This window comes from Sceloporus undulatus, chromosome 1, assembly GCF_019175285.1.
Source record: "Sceloporus undulatus isolate JIND9_A2432 ecotype Alabama chromosome 1, SceUnd_v1.1, whole genome shotgun sequence".
In the NCBI taxonomy this organism is placed as follows: Eukaryota; Metazoa; Chordata; class Lepidosauria; order Squamata; family Phrynosomatidae; genus Sceloporus; species Sceloporus undulatus.
In genome coordinates, this window is record NC_056522.1 from 2,939,843 (window position 1) to 2,954,822 (window position 14,980).

The following is a 14,980-nucleotide window of genomic DNA, read 5'->3' on the forward strand; positions in this document are numbered from 1 at the left end:
TATTATTATTATTATTATTATTATTATTATTATTATTATTATTATTATTATTTCTTTCCTGCTTCTCGTCAAGGGTTGAGGCGAGGTACAACATGTTAAAATACAAAATGCAATTTAAAAAAAACACGCATAAAACCAACAATTAAAATGCAATACTATAAAACAAAGTATACTCATTTAATACATTCTTCAAAATATACCAATTCAAAGTCATGTTTAAGGGCTCTCCTTTATCCCCACCCCTGACACCAAGGTGAGGACTCCCATCTTCCCACCGCTGTGACTTTCTTTTGTCTTCTGTCTCCACCGGACACCCCCCCACTCTTTATTAACTGCTGCCACCACAGACGTTGCGTCTGAACTCATTTTTCCAATACGTAGTGTTCCTGGAGGCAAAAGCACATAATGCAAAAATAATGATGTATTTTTATGATTTATTAAACAGAATTTGAATGTAGCATGACAGGTTAATTATTTAATACATCTAAGTCTCATCTGAAGCCTCTCTCGCATGCTTATCTCCTAGCTAACTCTGATTCTACAGCTGCTGCTACACTGGAGTATTAATGCAGGTTGACACCACTTTAACTGTCATGTCTTCATTCGATTGGATTTGTAGTTTGCTGTGGCACCAAAGCTTCCTGACAGAGAAGGCAAAATATCTTATGAAACTACAGACACCAGCCCATGGTGGTGAAAGCGGAGTCAAACTGAATTAAGTCTACCATGTAGATGCAGCCTAAGTATTTTAACCTCTCAAGCTCCTAAACCTCACTGACTAACTCCTAATCCCTGCAGACACCTAATCCAAATTTTGCAAACTGAACCCATACTCATCCCTGACTGTCACGAGCCTTTTGCAAAATCTCCGCAGATATTCCACCAGTCTTCACTCACTCCCAACATTGCATTTTCCCTGAAAGATCCTTACCTTATAACATCCATGCATGGTGCACACATAACGGTTGTTGTTGTTGTTCTTGTGTACCTTCAAGTCATTTCTGACTTATGGCGATCCTAAGGCAAACCTATCATGGGGTTTTCTTGGCATATTTCTTCAGCAGGAGACTGCAGTTGCCATGCTGTGAGGCTGAGAATATGTGACTTGCCCAAGGGTAGTGGGTTTCGAACCCTGCTCTCCAGAGTTGTAGGCTCAGACCACTATATAACTTTGGCTCCTCACATACATAACTACAATCATCTTAATATCTAATAAATGAAACAACATTGATAAATGAACCCCCATCCTCTCTCTCTCTCTCTCTCTATATATATATATATATATATATATGTGCAATTCACTTTTCCTGCCTAAGTGCAGTATCTTACATTTCTCCCTGTTGACATTCATTTTGTTAGCTTTGGCTCAGCTTTCTAGTCTATTAAAGTCATTTTGAATTTTGATCCACTCCTCTGGGATATTAGCTATTCCTCCTAATTTGGTGTCATCTGCAAATTTGATAAGCGTGCCCTCTATTCTTTCATCCAAGTCATTGATAAAGATGTTGAATAGCCCTGGGCCCAGGACAGAGCCCTGTGGGACCCCACTGGTCACTTCTCTCCAGGATGAAAAGGAGCCATTGTTGAGCACCCTTTGGCTTTGGCCGGTCAACCAATTACAAATCCATGTAACAGTTGCTTTGTCTAGCCCACATTTCACTAGTTTGTTTGCAAGAATCTCATGGGGGACCTTGTCAAAGGCCTTACTGAAATCAAGATAAGCTATGTCTACCGCATTCCCTGCATCTACCAAGCTGGCAATTTTCTCATTTGTGGCACCCCCACTGTGGAATATCCTCTCCTTAGAGACCCTTGGTTTCTCCATCTTTCTCTCTCAACCTCCCATTCTCTTTCTTTCTCCTCTTCTCCAGGTACGTCTGCATTGCAATGGAAGCCTTGGATCAGCTGCTGATGGCTTGCCATTGCCAAAGCATCAACCTTTTTGTGGAAAGCTTCTTGAAAATGGTGGCTAAGCTCCTAGAGTCGGAGAAGCCCGATCTGCAAATCCTGGGCACCAACTCGGTAAGAGTTAATCAATCAGTCAACTAACTAATTCATTGATTATGTCCCAACTTTCTCCCAGTGTGAGATGTAGTGGTTTGAGTGTTGGACTGGGAATTCAGAGAGACCAGAGTTCAAATCCCCGCTTAGCTGTGGCAAACCATTGGGGCTGCATCTGCACAGCAGAAGGGATGGAGTTGGACACCACTTTAACTGCCTCAGCTCAGTGCCATGGGAACTCTAGAAACTTCTAGGTTCTCCAGCACAACTCTATGGTCAACTTCTAGCAGAGTTGTGCTGAAGGACCAAGAGATTCCTAGAAAGAACATATTAATCAAAACCACAAATAATCAAAGCCACAAAAGTCAAAGCCACAAATGTGGAGGGCCAGCTGTATATCTCAGTCCACTTTCCCCCCCTAGAAAGTCTTGGGGCTGTGCAAAATGTTCCGGCATTTGCAAAGAGAAGATATTTTGAGCTGCTCTTTGTCTGCTCTTTGAACGTCTGGCGCCAGACCAAAGCCCAGACAATGAGGACCAGTGATATATTTCTTTTAAAAAAGGAACGTGCCTCGGGCTGCTTGGAGCCTTCAGTGGACCTCATTAAAAACCACAAGTTCTAAGATAACTCCTTCTGCCCATGCTTTGGTTTCAGCTCATGCCAACCCTTAACCTTGCAGCAAGAGGGATCGAAGTGGATGGAGGGTATAGTTTAGATAGACTATAGCCATAGAAGAGAGGGGCAAAATCATGTTGAATTCGGCTGCAATGGAATAAAGCAGGTTTGGGGATAAAGCTGGAAAAGAGAGGATAAAGAAGTGGCACAGTAATAATAATAATAATTTGTTTTATTTATATACCGCTATTCTAAAGATCATAGCGGTGAACAGCAAGTAAGCTAATGAGCAAGTAAGCTAATTTGCCCCCAACAGTCTGGGTACTCATTTTAGCTCCCTCCTTGGAAGGATGCAAGCCTGAGTCTAGCTTGGGCCCTTTTGCTGGTCTTGAACTCGCAACCTTGTGGTTTTGAGTGAATGGCTGCAGGACAGGCATTTAACCACTGCGCCACCAGTGGTTAATAATATTTTTATTAGCGTCAGCCCTCCTTGTTCACAGAATTTTTTTATCCACAGATTCAAGCATGAAAATATATATATTTAAAAATATATCTTCAAAAAAGCAAACTTTGATTTTGTCATTTTATATCACCATTTTGCCATGCCATTGTAACTAATTGGACTTGAGCATCCATGGATTTTGCTATCCACAGGGAATCATGAAATGAAAACCCACGGATACCAAGGGGCCACTGTATTTATTGATTTATTGGATATATATCCTGACTTTCCCCCCAAATGGGATTCAGGCAACATATCCTGGATTTCTTCTTTCTTTTTCCTTCCTCTGAGGCTGAGAGAGTATGACGTTCTCAAGGTAATCCAGTGGGGTTTCCATGGCTAATCAGGGATTTGAACCCGGGTCTCTCGGAGTCCTAGTCCAACACTCAGAACACTAGAACATATTCTCTTTTATACTATCTTCTTCTTGTTATGTATATTCAAGTCCACTCCAACCTATGGCAACCCTATCCTAGAGTTGTCTTGGCAAGATTTCTTCAGAAGAGGTTTACCATCTTTGCTTTCCTCTTAGGCTGCATCTGCACTGCAGCATTAGTGCAGTTTGACACTAATAGCCGCTGATGGCTCAATGCTGTGGAATTCTGGGATTGGTACTTTTATGCACTATTTAGCCTTTTCTGTTAGAGAGCACTGGTGCCACAACAAACTGCAAATCCCAGGATTCCACTCAGTGGCACTCAAAGCAGAGTCAAACTGCATTAATTCTGCAGTGCAGATGGAGCTTGAGTCTGAGAGGTTACAGCTTCCTTATAGTTTTGATGGGTGAATGAGGATTCGAACCAAGGTCTCCCGAAGTCCTAGTCCAACATTCAAACCATTTCACCATGTTGCCAGTCTAATACACTATAACCTTCTTTATATATCTGAACGTCTGTGTTAGATAAAAAACGGAGCATACTTGATCTCTTCTGCTCCTGAGAATAAGACCCAATGGATTCAAACTGCAAAAAAAGGACATTTTGGCCAAACCTTAGGAAGAATTTCTTAGTGGTAAGAACTGTTCACAGACTCCTTTGGAACTGTAGAATTGTAGTTTTAATACGATAGTTTATTAAAGTTATTCTTCAGTGCCATGAATGATTGATTTTTCGCTTTATTTCCTTTTAATTCATGCTTTAAATCCTCTCCAGTGTGAGAAAGGCGGAAAGTAAATTAAAATAAATGAGGGTTTCGACTCAGTGCTTGGTTTGAATACAGCAGCTTATTTGATTTAAAAATGTTCTTCAGTATTTGAAATGATTGGGGTTTTGTTTTAGGCCAGGTTGCAAGCTCCCTTGGGTCATGAGCAATGGGCAAGTCAGGCATATATAAAATAGAATAATATTAGTGAATATGATGGGTTAATATGATGCCAACCTTTCCCCTCTACTCATTCTTGAATGCCTTGCTGCATGCATTGCTCTCCCTTCCTCTTTTCTTGGCAGCAAAAATCCTTGCAAGTCTGTGCAAAAAATTTCCAGGGCCGCATCTCCACTGCAGAAATAATGCAGTTTGAAACCACTTGAACTGTTATTAATGAATGCTGTGGAATTCAGAGATTTGTAGGTTTTCTTTCTTTTCTTTCTTTTATTCAGAATGTCAGCCAGTGCACACAAATACACAAACATGCACATCAATAAAGTATTATAAAAACCTCACATCACATCTATATCAATTCAACCATAATAATATCAATTACAATTCTTTTATACAGTGGGCCCTTGGTATCTGCTGGGGTTTGGTCCCAGGATCCCCATGGATACCAAAATCCATGGATGCCCAAATCCCATTAAATACAGTGGCATAGCAAAATGGTCTTCCTTATATAAAATGGCAAAATTGAGGTTTGCTATTTGGAATATATATATATATAATATTTTCAAGCTGTTGATGCTTGAATCCATGGATGAAAAACCCATCGATAAGGGCGGCTGACTGTATCACATTGTCGCCAGTATCAATTATACTTCATTACATCTTCATCAATAGTTGATTGATAGAAAGGAAGAAAAGAAAGGAGTAAAGTAAGAGGAGATATGAGATGGATAATGTGAGATGGGAAAGATAGAAAGGTAGAAAGATAGAGAGTTAGAAGAGATGGGAATGGATGTGAAAGAAAAGAAGAATATGTAAGAAGAGAAGAGGAATTAGGAAAGATTGTGTAGGATAGGATATGTATATTTCTTCTTCGTGGTCTCTGCGAATCATACAAATGGGTTTCACTGCGCCTGCGCAGTGCTGTTCGGATACTTCTGGAATCACTGGGCAAAGTACACTTTGCAACATATAGAAACTTTTTGGCGGTAACCCCGCCCCCCTCCTATAAAGCCCCGGTTCCCGCTCTTTTCCCCAGTTCCATTTTTTCCGCCGCGTTTGGCTGCTGTTTGGAACTTCGCTCGTCTTAGCTCGTTTGGATCACTGGTTTTTTGACTCGGACTGTTTTTTGGACTTTGGCGTTTCTTCTTCCCCCCGTGTACTAGACTTTTGGACTGTTGACTTTGGCTTTGGATTTCGTTTTGGATCGGTCGACCTCGCTAGCGATGTCTCCTCCGTTCAAAAAGTGTGACATTTGCGGGGGAAAAGTGCCGGTGCAGGACCCCCACACCTCCTGCCTCTTCTGCCTCGGCAAGGACCATGATGTTAAGTCCTGCTCCCTCTGCAAATCGATGTCATCTCAGGCCAGGAAGAACCGGGAATCGCGGCTCACCTCAGCGATAGCCCAGGGTAAGATCCGGGAAGGGGATCCTCGTCCGTCTTCGGCCCCTGTAGCTTCTGCTTCTGCGGCTCTCTCCGCCAGAGATGGCCCGTCAAGTGCTCCCCCGTCGACATCCGATCGTTCCGGGGGTCCTAACCCTGAGGCTAATGTGGCCCGTGGATCTGACAAGCACAGTGCCACCACCAAACCCACCAAGCACCCGCATAAATCTGGGTCTGTGGGCACCGCCGCCGCTTCGGTGTCATCTGGGAAACGAGATGCCCCTGCTAAGACCTCGCAGCCGGCATCGGAGCATACCTTCCGTAAAGAGGCTCCATCGGACCCGAAGGACGGATCGGGTACCGGTAAAGACACCCCCTCCAGGGCGAAGGCGGTCCCCCATAGAGAGGATACACCCAGACCGGGTGGAAGGCTCACGGAGTCTCCTATTCCCTTCTTCCCTCCGGATGCTCCGAGGGGCTCCGCGGCATCCAAGAAGAGGAAGTCATCGGCTTCAGCTCAGGAGGCTACGGCTCCCAAAAAGTCCAAGCATGCTAAAGACCGTTCCCGTAAAGAGCCTCGGGTGACTAAAGAACCAGAGCCCTCGACTCGTCCTCGCATCCGGATGGATTCTCCAAGACAGGACACTCTGTCAGTCGTGTCCGATAGGCCCCTACCGAGGGAGGCCCAACAAGATTTGTCCACCCTGGGACCTTCGGCGGCCGCAACCGTGCCTTTTCTCCTCTCGAATGAGGAGGACTTCCAAGACAGGCTTTCGAGGTCCCCTTCTCGGGAGTTGCCCTCGCGATCTCCATCCCCAGCTCGGAGGGATCGCGACCCGAGGTCACCGTCGCCAGCTCCCCTGTCTCCCTTGCCGGTGCCCGATGATGACGGCGTGTTTTATGACTCCGAGGCAGACCAGTTCTACCTGAAGGTGTCTAGGAGGGTCGCAATGTCCAGGATGCCCTCTCGTGATCACCCCCGTGACCGTCCCCGAGAGGGCTCACGATTAGACAGACGCCAGCGGGACCCCGTCCCAGCTTCCAGGGCTGACTTGCTTCAACCAGCACCGCAACCAGCTGATAAACACAAGGTCGTGGTTCAGGTGGAGTCCTCCGATTCAGACGCGGACGCTTCGGTCGCGACGGACGACCCCTCCGATGTGGAAGACCCCCCGCGTCAGTCGCCGCAGGATCTCCACTTTCCAGAGGCAGCCTCTCCTTCGGATGATGTTCGTTCCTTCGCGGAACACATCATTAAGATGTCCAGGGCCCTGGACATCGACCTTGTTTATCCGGAGGCGGATGCAGAAGACCCAGTCGAGCGCCGGGTCCATGGCCGGGTCCCAACACCCCCGTGTGTCCCATTTTTGCCGTCCCTACAAACGATTCTCAAGCGTTCCTGGGACTCGCCTTCATCCCTCCTTGGGCCCCCAAGGAAGATCGAGTCGCTCTACAGGGTCGCGGCTCCCAATGCTCCGTGGCTCATGTCACACCCTCGCCAGAATTCGGCTATTGTAGAAGGAGCTCAGCAGACCTCCACCCAGCGCCAGACCACCTCACCGGTTGATAAAGAGGCCAAGAAAATTGACGCTCTGGCCAAGAAGGCGTATGCGGCAGCGGCTCTGGCGGCGAAGGCCTCTAGTTACACGGCCTGTATGGGTGCCTATGTCCAGACGTTGATGGAGGGCATCTCCCCAATTGTGCCTGACGTTCCCGATGAGGTTCAGAGGACCCTGACCCAGATCAGGGATGAGACCCACTCGATTGGTAGCTGGCTCATCACCGCGGCTAGGAACGTCACGGAATGTGTTGGAAGGGCGATGTCGGCCTCCATCGCGTTGAGAAGGCACGCGTGGCTCCGAGGCTCCGATCTCAATCAGAGTGTGAAGTCCACCATCGAGGACATGCCCATCGACGGTTCGGGATTGTTCCATGCCGATACCGACGAGAGACTTAATAAGAAGTTCCGCATGAAGGCGGCCGCTCGCAAACATGGCATGTCCACACCGGGCCCTTCCTCCTTCCGCAAGCGTCTCCGGCCCTGGCAACATCACCAAGGTCAGTTCCAGAGGTTCCCCTATCAGGAACGTCAGTTCAATCAGCAGGGGTCGCAGCGGCAGGGCTACCCCTCTCAGCAATCATCTTCTTCGGGCCGTCGCAACCAGTCTCGGTACAGAAAGAACCGTCGACAGGAGCCCGACCAGGGGAAGAAAAGGGCATGAAGATCCCTAGCGCACTTCGCCTCTCCTAACCTGTTTTTCCTTGACATCTTGAGGCCCTTTGCCACCACATGGGCCTCCATCTCCTCCGACTCCTGGGTCTTAAACATCGTCCGAAGGGGCTATACCCTCGAGTTCGAAGAGCTCCTGCCCACCGGAGCTTTCATTTCTACTGCCCCCTCGGGCACCCTTCTCGACGAAGTGCGCTCTCTCCTTCAAAAAGGGGCCATATCTCCATTGCCTCAGGATTTATGGCCCAAAGTTTTTTTCTCCAGATATTTCACGGTCCCAAAGCCAGATGGAGGAATCAGGCCCATTCTGGACCTAAGGGAACTGAACTCCTTCCTAAAATATAGACGTTTTCGCATGGTAACGTTGGCCTCTATTTTGCCTCTGCTCCAGCAGGACCTCTGGTTCGCGACGGTGGACCTGAAGGATGCTTATTTTCACGTCGGGATAAGGGAATCCCACCGCAGGTTCCTCGCCTTCGCCATCGGCTCCGATGCCTACCATTACAACGTCCTCCCATTCGGCTTGGCCACGGCGCCTCGAGTCTTCACGAAGTGCATGGCCCCAGTGGTAGCCTATCTCCATCAGAAGGGATTCAGCGTGTTTCCTTACCTCGACGACTGGCTGCTGACAGCCCCGTCAAGACCGGAGCTCCAAGATGCAATCCACTTCACTCTAAACCTCTTGTCGGACTTGGGACTGGTAGTCAATCTAGAGAAGTCCCACCTGACTCCATCCAAACAGGTCCGTTTCATCGGCTCCGTGCTCGACTCCGAAGAATCGATGGCCTACCTTCCTCAGGACCGCTTTCAGGCCCTGTCAACTGCAGTTCGCACCGTCCACTTGAACAGGAGGCTCAAAGCCAGGGACATCCAGGTCGCATTGGGACACATGGCCTCCACCACATTCGTTACCCCATGGGCACGACTGCGCCTCAGGCCTCTTCAGGCATGGTTCCTCTCCGTGTTCAACCCATTGACAGACTCACCAAACAAATGGCTCACCGTCCCGAGGGCTGTGACTTCCTCCCTCTCATGGTGGCTAGACTCCCAAAACGTGTGCATAGGTATGCCTTTCGTCCAGCCTCAACCACAAATGACCCTGACGACGGATGCGTCGATGGAAGGCTGGGGTGCACACCTTCGGGACCTATCTGTGAGAGAGAAGTGGTCCCTGCAGGAGCGTGCGCTACACATAAACGCGCTCGAGATGTTGGCTGTCGAAAAGGCGCTCAAGGCGTTCGAACAGACCGTCACAGGCAAGGTGATTCTGCTCAGGACCGACAATACAACGGTAATGTTCTATGTCAACAAGCAGGGAGGCACCAAATCCAGGACCCTCCTGGACATCACGTTGAGGATCTGGGACTGGTGCATCCTCAGACACATACTTCTCTAGGCTATTCACCTACCAGGAGAAGAAAACATCCTAGCAGATCAACTCAGCAGAACATCAACCTGCCACGAGTGGCGGCTTCACCCAGAGACAGTCACCGACCTATTTTGCAGGTGGGGAGCCCCCCAGGTCGATCTGTTTGCGACAGCCTCCAACACCCACTGTCCCCAGTTCTGTTCTCGGATGCGTCACGAGAGTCCTCTCGGAGATGCATTCGCCTTCGACTGGTCCCGGGAAACGATTTATGCCTTCCCCCCGTTTCCGCTGCTGACCAGGGTGGTGTCCAAGATGTCGAGGGAGACAGTCGACGCGATCCTCATCACCCCGTGGTGGCCGAGACAGCCGTGGTTTCCGCTGCTTCTACACCTCTCCAACGGCGAGTTTCTCCGGCTGGAACCGAGGCCGGACCTCCTCACCCTCCAGGAGGGGAGGGTCCGGCACCCCGACATCGACTCGCTGCCGATGGTGGCTTGGAGGCTCCTGCATTGACGGCGCTGACACCTTCGGTGCGGAGGGTGATCCGAGCCGCGCATAGGCCTGCAACTCAGAGATCCTATGCCTCCAAATGGAAGAGGTTCCTTTCCTTTCTTGCCGAAAGGAATTTGTCGGCACAGAGCATCACCGTGCCAGTGGTGCTTGATTTTCTGATGTCATTGCTGGATGCGGGACTGTGTCTTTCATCCATCAAATGTTATCTGTCTGCTATTTGTTCTCATTTTCAGTATGATGGTTTGCCTTCTTTTTTCAGGGACCCTTTGGTAAAAAACTTTCTGAAAGGGTGTAATAACCTCTACCCCCAGATTTCTCTCCCTGCCCCGGCTTGGAGTTTGGACATTGTGTTGTCTGCCCTTCAATCCAAGCCTTTTGAGCCCTTGGCCACAACGGACTTAAGACTTTTAACTTGGAAGACAGTCTTCTTGGTGGCCATTACCTCGGCTCGCCGGGCGGGAGAACTCTGTGCCCTACGGAGGGATGAGCCATTCCTCCGGTTCCATAAGGACAAGGTGGTGCTCCGGACTGATATCACCTTCCTACCTAAGGTGGTCTCCCTGTTCCACATGTGCCAGGACATTGTGCTACCGACCTTGGCTTCGAACCCGTCTACCGTGGAGGAACGAAGCCTCCATATGCTGGACGTTAGAAGAGCCTTGGCATTCTACCTAGATAGGACTAAGGGTTCGAGCCGTTCCGAAAGACTCTTCCATTGTTATTCGGAACCGAAAAAAGGGCTTGCCGGTGTCACCACAAAGACTCTCCAAATGGGTGACCAGCACCATACGTCTTTGTTATGAGCTATCGGGAAAACCGATACCATCCAGGGTCCGTTCGCATGCGACCAGGGCGGTTGCAGCTTCCTCTGCATTTCTGGCTGGCATCCCTTTAGAGGATGTTTGCAAAGCTGCTGTTTGGTCCCAGCCATTGACTTTTATAAAACATTATAGGCTGGACACTAGGGCAATTCGAGATGCAGCCTTTGGGAGGGCTGTCTTGGTTTCTGGGTTGCACTGATGTCTTATTGTATTTATTGTGCTTGTCAATTTATCTATGATGTGTTCACTTGCGTTCGCTTCTGGGGAGATGGGTCTTGCATGACCTTACAATTCCTCCTCAGGTTCTGCAAAGTTATGATTGCATTCCAAATGTGAATTATGTTTGCACAATGCCAATGGGTATGGTCGTGCGTGACCCTACATACCCTTCTTTTGCCTTGTATGTTATGTCTGCATTGGATATGTTGTGCAAAAAACAGGACTGACTCTTTAATGGTTCACAAGTTTATTGTTGTAATAAAATTATCTTGGTTTACCATAGCTTGGGTTTCAGGACACTCCCTCCGCCGTATTCCTAAGCTTGTCAGTCTAAACCCATTTGTATGATTCGCAGAGACCACGAAGAAGAAGGACAGGTTACTCACCTGTAACGGTATTTCTTCGAGTGGTCATCTGCGAATTCATACAAATCCCGCCCATCCTCCCCTCGGTGTCCTGCTCACTTTGGCTCTGTCTTACATCGCCTACTTGGTGGGAAAAAATTTTGGAACTGGGGAAAAGAGCGGGAACCGGGGCTTTATAGGAGGGGGGCGGGGTTACCGCCAAAAAGTTTCTATATGTTGCAAAGTGTACTTTGCCCAGTGATTCCAGAAGTATCCGAACAGCACTGCGCAGGCGCAGTGAAACCCATTTGTATGAATTCGCAGATGACCACTCGAAGAAATACCGTTACAGGTGAGTAACCTGTCCTTATAGATTTGGAGTTTTGTGAGCCTTTTCACAAACTATAAATCCCAATATTCCATAATGCTAAGTTAAAGTGATGTCAAATTGCTTTATTTTTGCAGCATGGCTGCAGCTCTTAACTACTTTTTCCTTGCTTTTTAAATGTCCATTCCAATTGAGTCTGGGTTGCAACGGTGTCCGAGTGCATCATTTTAATATGTTTTCCCCCTTGCCCCCTGTTCTGCCATACTCTGCCCCCACCACTCCATTTTTGTTTCTTTCTCCCTGTTGCAGTTCGTGAAGTTTGCCAACATTGAGGAAGACACCCCTTCCTATCACAGGAGCTACGACTTCTTCGTCTCCCGCTTCAGCGAAATGTGCCACTCGAGCCACGACGACATGGACATCCGGACAAAGTGAGTATGGCTGGTGGGTGCAAACCGATGGGTTTCAGAGGTCTCTGAAGGCCCTCCTGGGTTTTTTGTAGGATTGTGAGGAATGCTCATTAGTCTCTGCATTGTGGACAAAAGATGCCTGGCATTCCATTAGTGGCTTAGAATCATAGGCCCTTATCACACAAGCAAAATGTGAAGTTATCCCAGGGTCAGTGTGTGGGCAATGCAGGGGAAATCATGGGGTTTCAGTCAGGAGCCATCTTAAACACAATTGGGGGTCATTCCAGGGTTAGGTAAATCCTCCCCCCCCCCCCCAAATTTACCTAACCCTGGAATGACCACTGATTATGTTTAGGATGGCTTCTGATTGCATTTGGCGTTGTGTGATAAACAAACCTGAAACTTTACCTACCCCTGGAATGATTCTGGAATGACTCTCAATTGTGTTTAAGATGGCTCCTGATTGAAACCCCATGATTTCCCCTGCATTGCCTTCACATTGACCCTGGGATAACTTCAAATTTTGCTCGTGTGATAAGGGCTATAGAGTCATTGAGTTGGAAGAGACTCCAAGGGCCATCCAGTCCAGCCCCGTTCTGCCATGCAGGAACTCTCAATCAAAGCATTCCCTGGGACAGAGGCCATTGAGCAAAGGTTTATAACTCTTCAAAGGAAGAGATTCCACTGTTGAACAGCTTTTACTGTCAGGACGTTTTTCCAGAGGTTGAACTGGAATCTCTTTTCCTCTAGTTTTCATCCTTTGGTCTGTGTCCTAGTCTCTGGAGCAGCAGAAAACAAGTTTGCTCCCTCCTCAGTGTGACATCCCTTTAAGTATTTAAACAGGTCTATCATGTCACCTCTTAACCTTCTCTTCTCCAGACTATACACCCCCAGCTCCCTTCGTCTTTCCTCATAAGACAGGTTTCCAGAACCTTCACCATTTTGGTTGCCCTCCTTTGGACACCCTCCAGTTTCTCAACATCCTTTTTAAATTGTGGTGCCCAGAACTGGACACAGTATTATTCCAGGTGGGGCCTGACCAAGGCAGAATGGAGTGGCACTATTACTTCTTTTGACTGAGACATTATACTGCTATTGTTACAGCCTAGAATTGCATTGACCTTTTTAGCTGCTGCATCGCACTGTTGACTCATGTTCAACTTCTGATCTACTTGGACTCCCAGATCTCTTTCACATGTAGTTTCATTCAGCCAGGTGTCCCCCAGGATCCTATATCTGTGCATTTCATTTTTCTGCCCTAAGTGCGGTACCTTACATTTCTCTGTGTTGAAGTTCATTTTGTTAGCTTTGGCCCAGCTTTCTAATCTATTCAGGTCGTTCTGAATTTTGATCCTGTCCTCTGGAGTATTAGCTATTCTTCCTAATTTGGTGTCATCTGCAAATTTGATAAGCATGTCCCTAATTCTGTCATCCAAGTCATTGATAAAGATGTTGAATAGCACTGGGCTCAGGACAGAAACCCACTGGACACCCCACTGGTCACTTCTCTGCATACGCAGACGTAAGTTAACTCTATGCTTGGTAAAATTCAAAAGTACAGTTGGCCTGCCACATTTGCGGTTTTGTCTTTTGCAGGATTGACTATTTGCTGTTTTGACTAATGCATTCTCTCTAGGAGAGTGCAACTCTGCCAGAGGCTGACCATATGCCTGGTGTATGTGTGGTTTTGCTCAGTATTTCCTTCTTCTCCCTGCAGTGACCAAAGGAAGGCAATGGGAAACCTCCTCAGGATAATAAATCCTGTCAGGAAAGCCCTGTGATAGGGTCGCCATAAGTTAGAGTTAACTAGACACATTGCAACAGCGTGTCACAAATTTTTATAATACAATGGTTCCCTTGGTATCTGCTGGGGTTTGATTTCAGGATCCCCCCCCCCCTTCCTCAATGAATACCAAAATCCGTGGATGCTCAAATCCTTTTGGGATGACCAGCTGTAAGATATATGACAGCTGAAAAAACTGACTACATTTAAAACCAGCATTAAAGATAAAGACATATCTCTTCTGGCAGGCCTACCCAGCCAATTTTAAATCATTACTTTTTAATTAGTATATTTAAAAAACATATATATTCTATTTCTTACCCACCTCTCCCCGTGGATGGAGACGGGGGAACACAACAATGAGCCAATAAACAACATCAGTTAAAACAGACACATCAGTTTAAAATGATGGATAACATACACACATATTAAAATAATCTGCATTTAAAATTCACAGTTTAAAAACCATCTGGATAAGCCTGATGGAAGAGGCTGGTCTTCCATGCTGTTTTAAATTCAGACAGTGTTTTCAGCTTTCGAATCTTTTTCATGCAGCTCATTCCACAGTTTTGGGCTGGTTGAAGAAAAAGTCCTCTGGCTGCCAGTTGCCAACCCAATCCCATCTGACTGGACTAAACTTATATGAGGTTTTATGAGTGTACTTTAATGGCTTTATAATATTATATTTTAACCTTGGTGTTTTTAATTGTGTTTTGTGTTTCGACATGCTGCACACTGAGAGCCAGCGTGGCATAGTGGTTTGAGCGTTGGACTATGATTCTGGAGACTAGGGTTCGATTCCCAACTTGGCCATGAAACCCAATGGATGGCTTTGTGCAAGTCACCCTCTCTCATCCTTAGGGGAAGACAATGACAAATCTTGCCAAGAAACCCCCATGATAGGATTGCCTTAGGATCGCCATATGTTAGAAATGCCTTGAAGGCACATAACACACAGACCCACTCCACCTTGAGCCTTGAGGAGAGGCGGGAAAGAATGATTATTATTTTTATTCAAAGATATAATCAGTGTGCAAAGAGATCTCCTAGCACCTTTGAAACTAACTGAAAGAAAGAAGTTGGCAGCGTGAACTTTCATAGACTTCAGTCTAATTCCTCAGATGCATCTGGTGGAGTGGAACTACCAA

The 14,980-nt window shown here is 47.2% G+C and overlaps 2 protein-coding genes across 4 annotated transcripts in view; one reads left to right on the plus strand and one right to left on the minus strand.

Moving 5' to 3' along the window:
• Positions 1–14,980, minus strand: part of LOC121919807 (protein FAM71C-like) — a 1,121,343-nt gene that overhangs the window by 313,998 nt on the left and 792,365 nt on the right. The gene's annotated exons all lie outside the window — the stretch shown is intronic.
• EFR3B (EFR3 homolog B) overlaps positions 1–14,980 on the plus strand; it is a 140,316-nt gene that overhangs the window by 83,228 nt on the left and 42,108 nt on the right. For all 3 annotated transcript variants that reach the window (XM_042448688.1, XM_042448696.1, XM_042448679.1), the window contains 2 exons: positions 1,872–2,022; positions 11,949–12,070. In XM_042448688.1, coding sequence (XP_042304622.1) covers positions 1,872–2,022; positions 11,949–12,070 — 273 coding nt within the window. The remainder of the gene's footprint in view (positions 1–1,871; positions 2,023–11,948; positions 12,071–14,980) is intronic.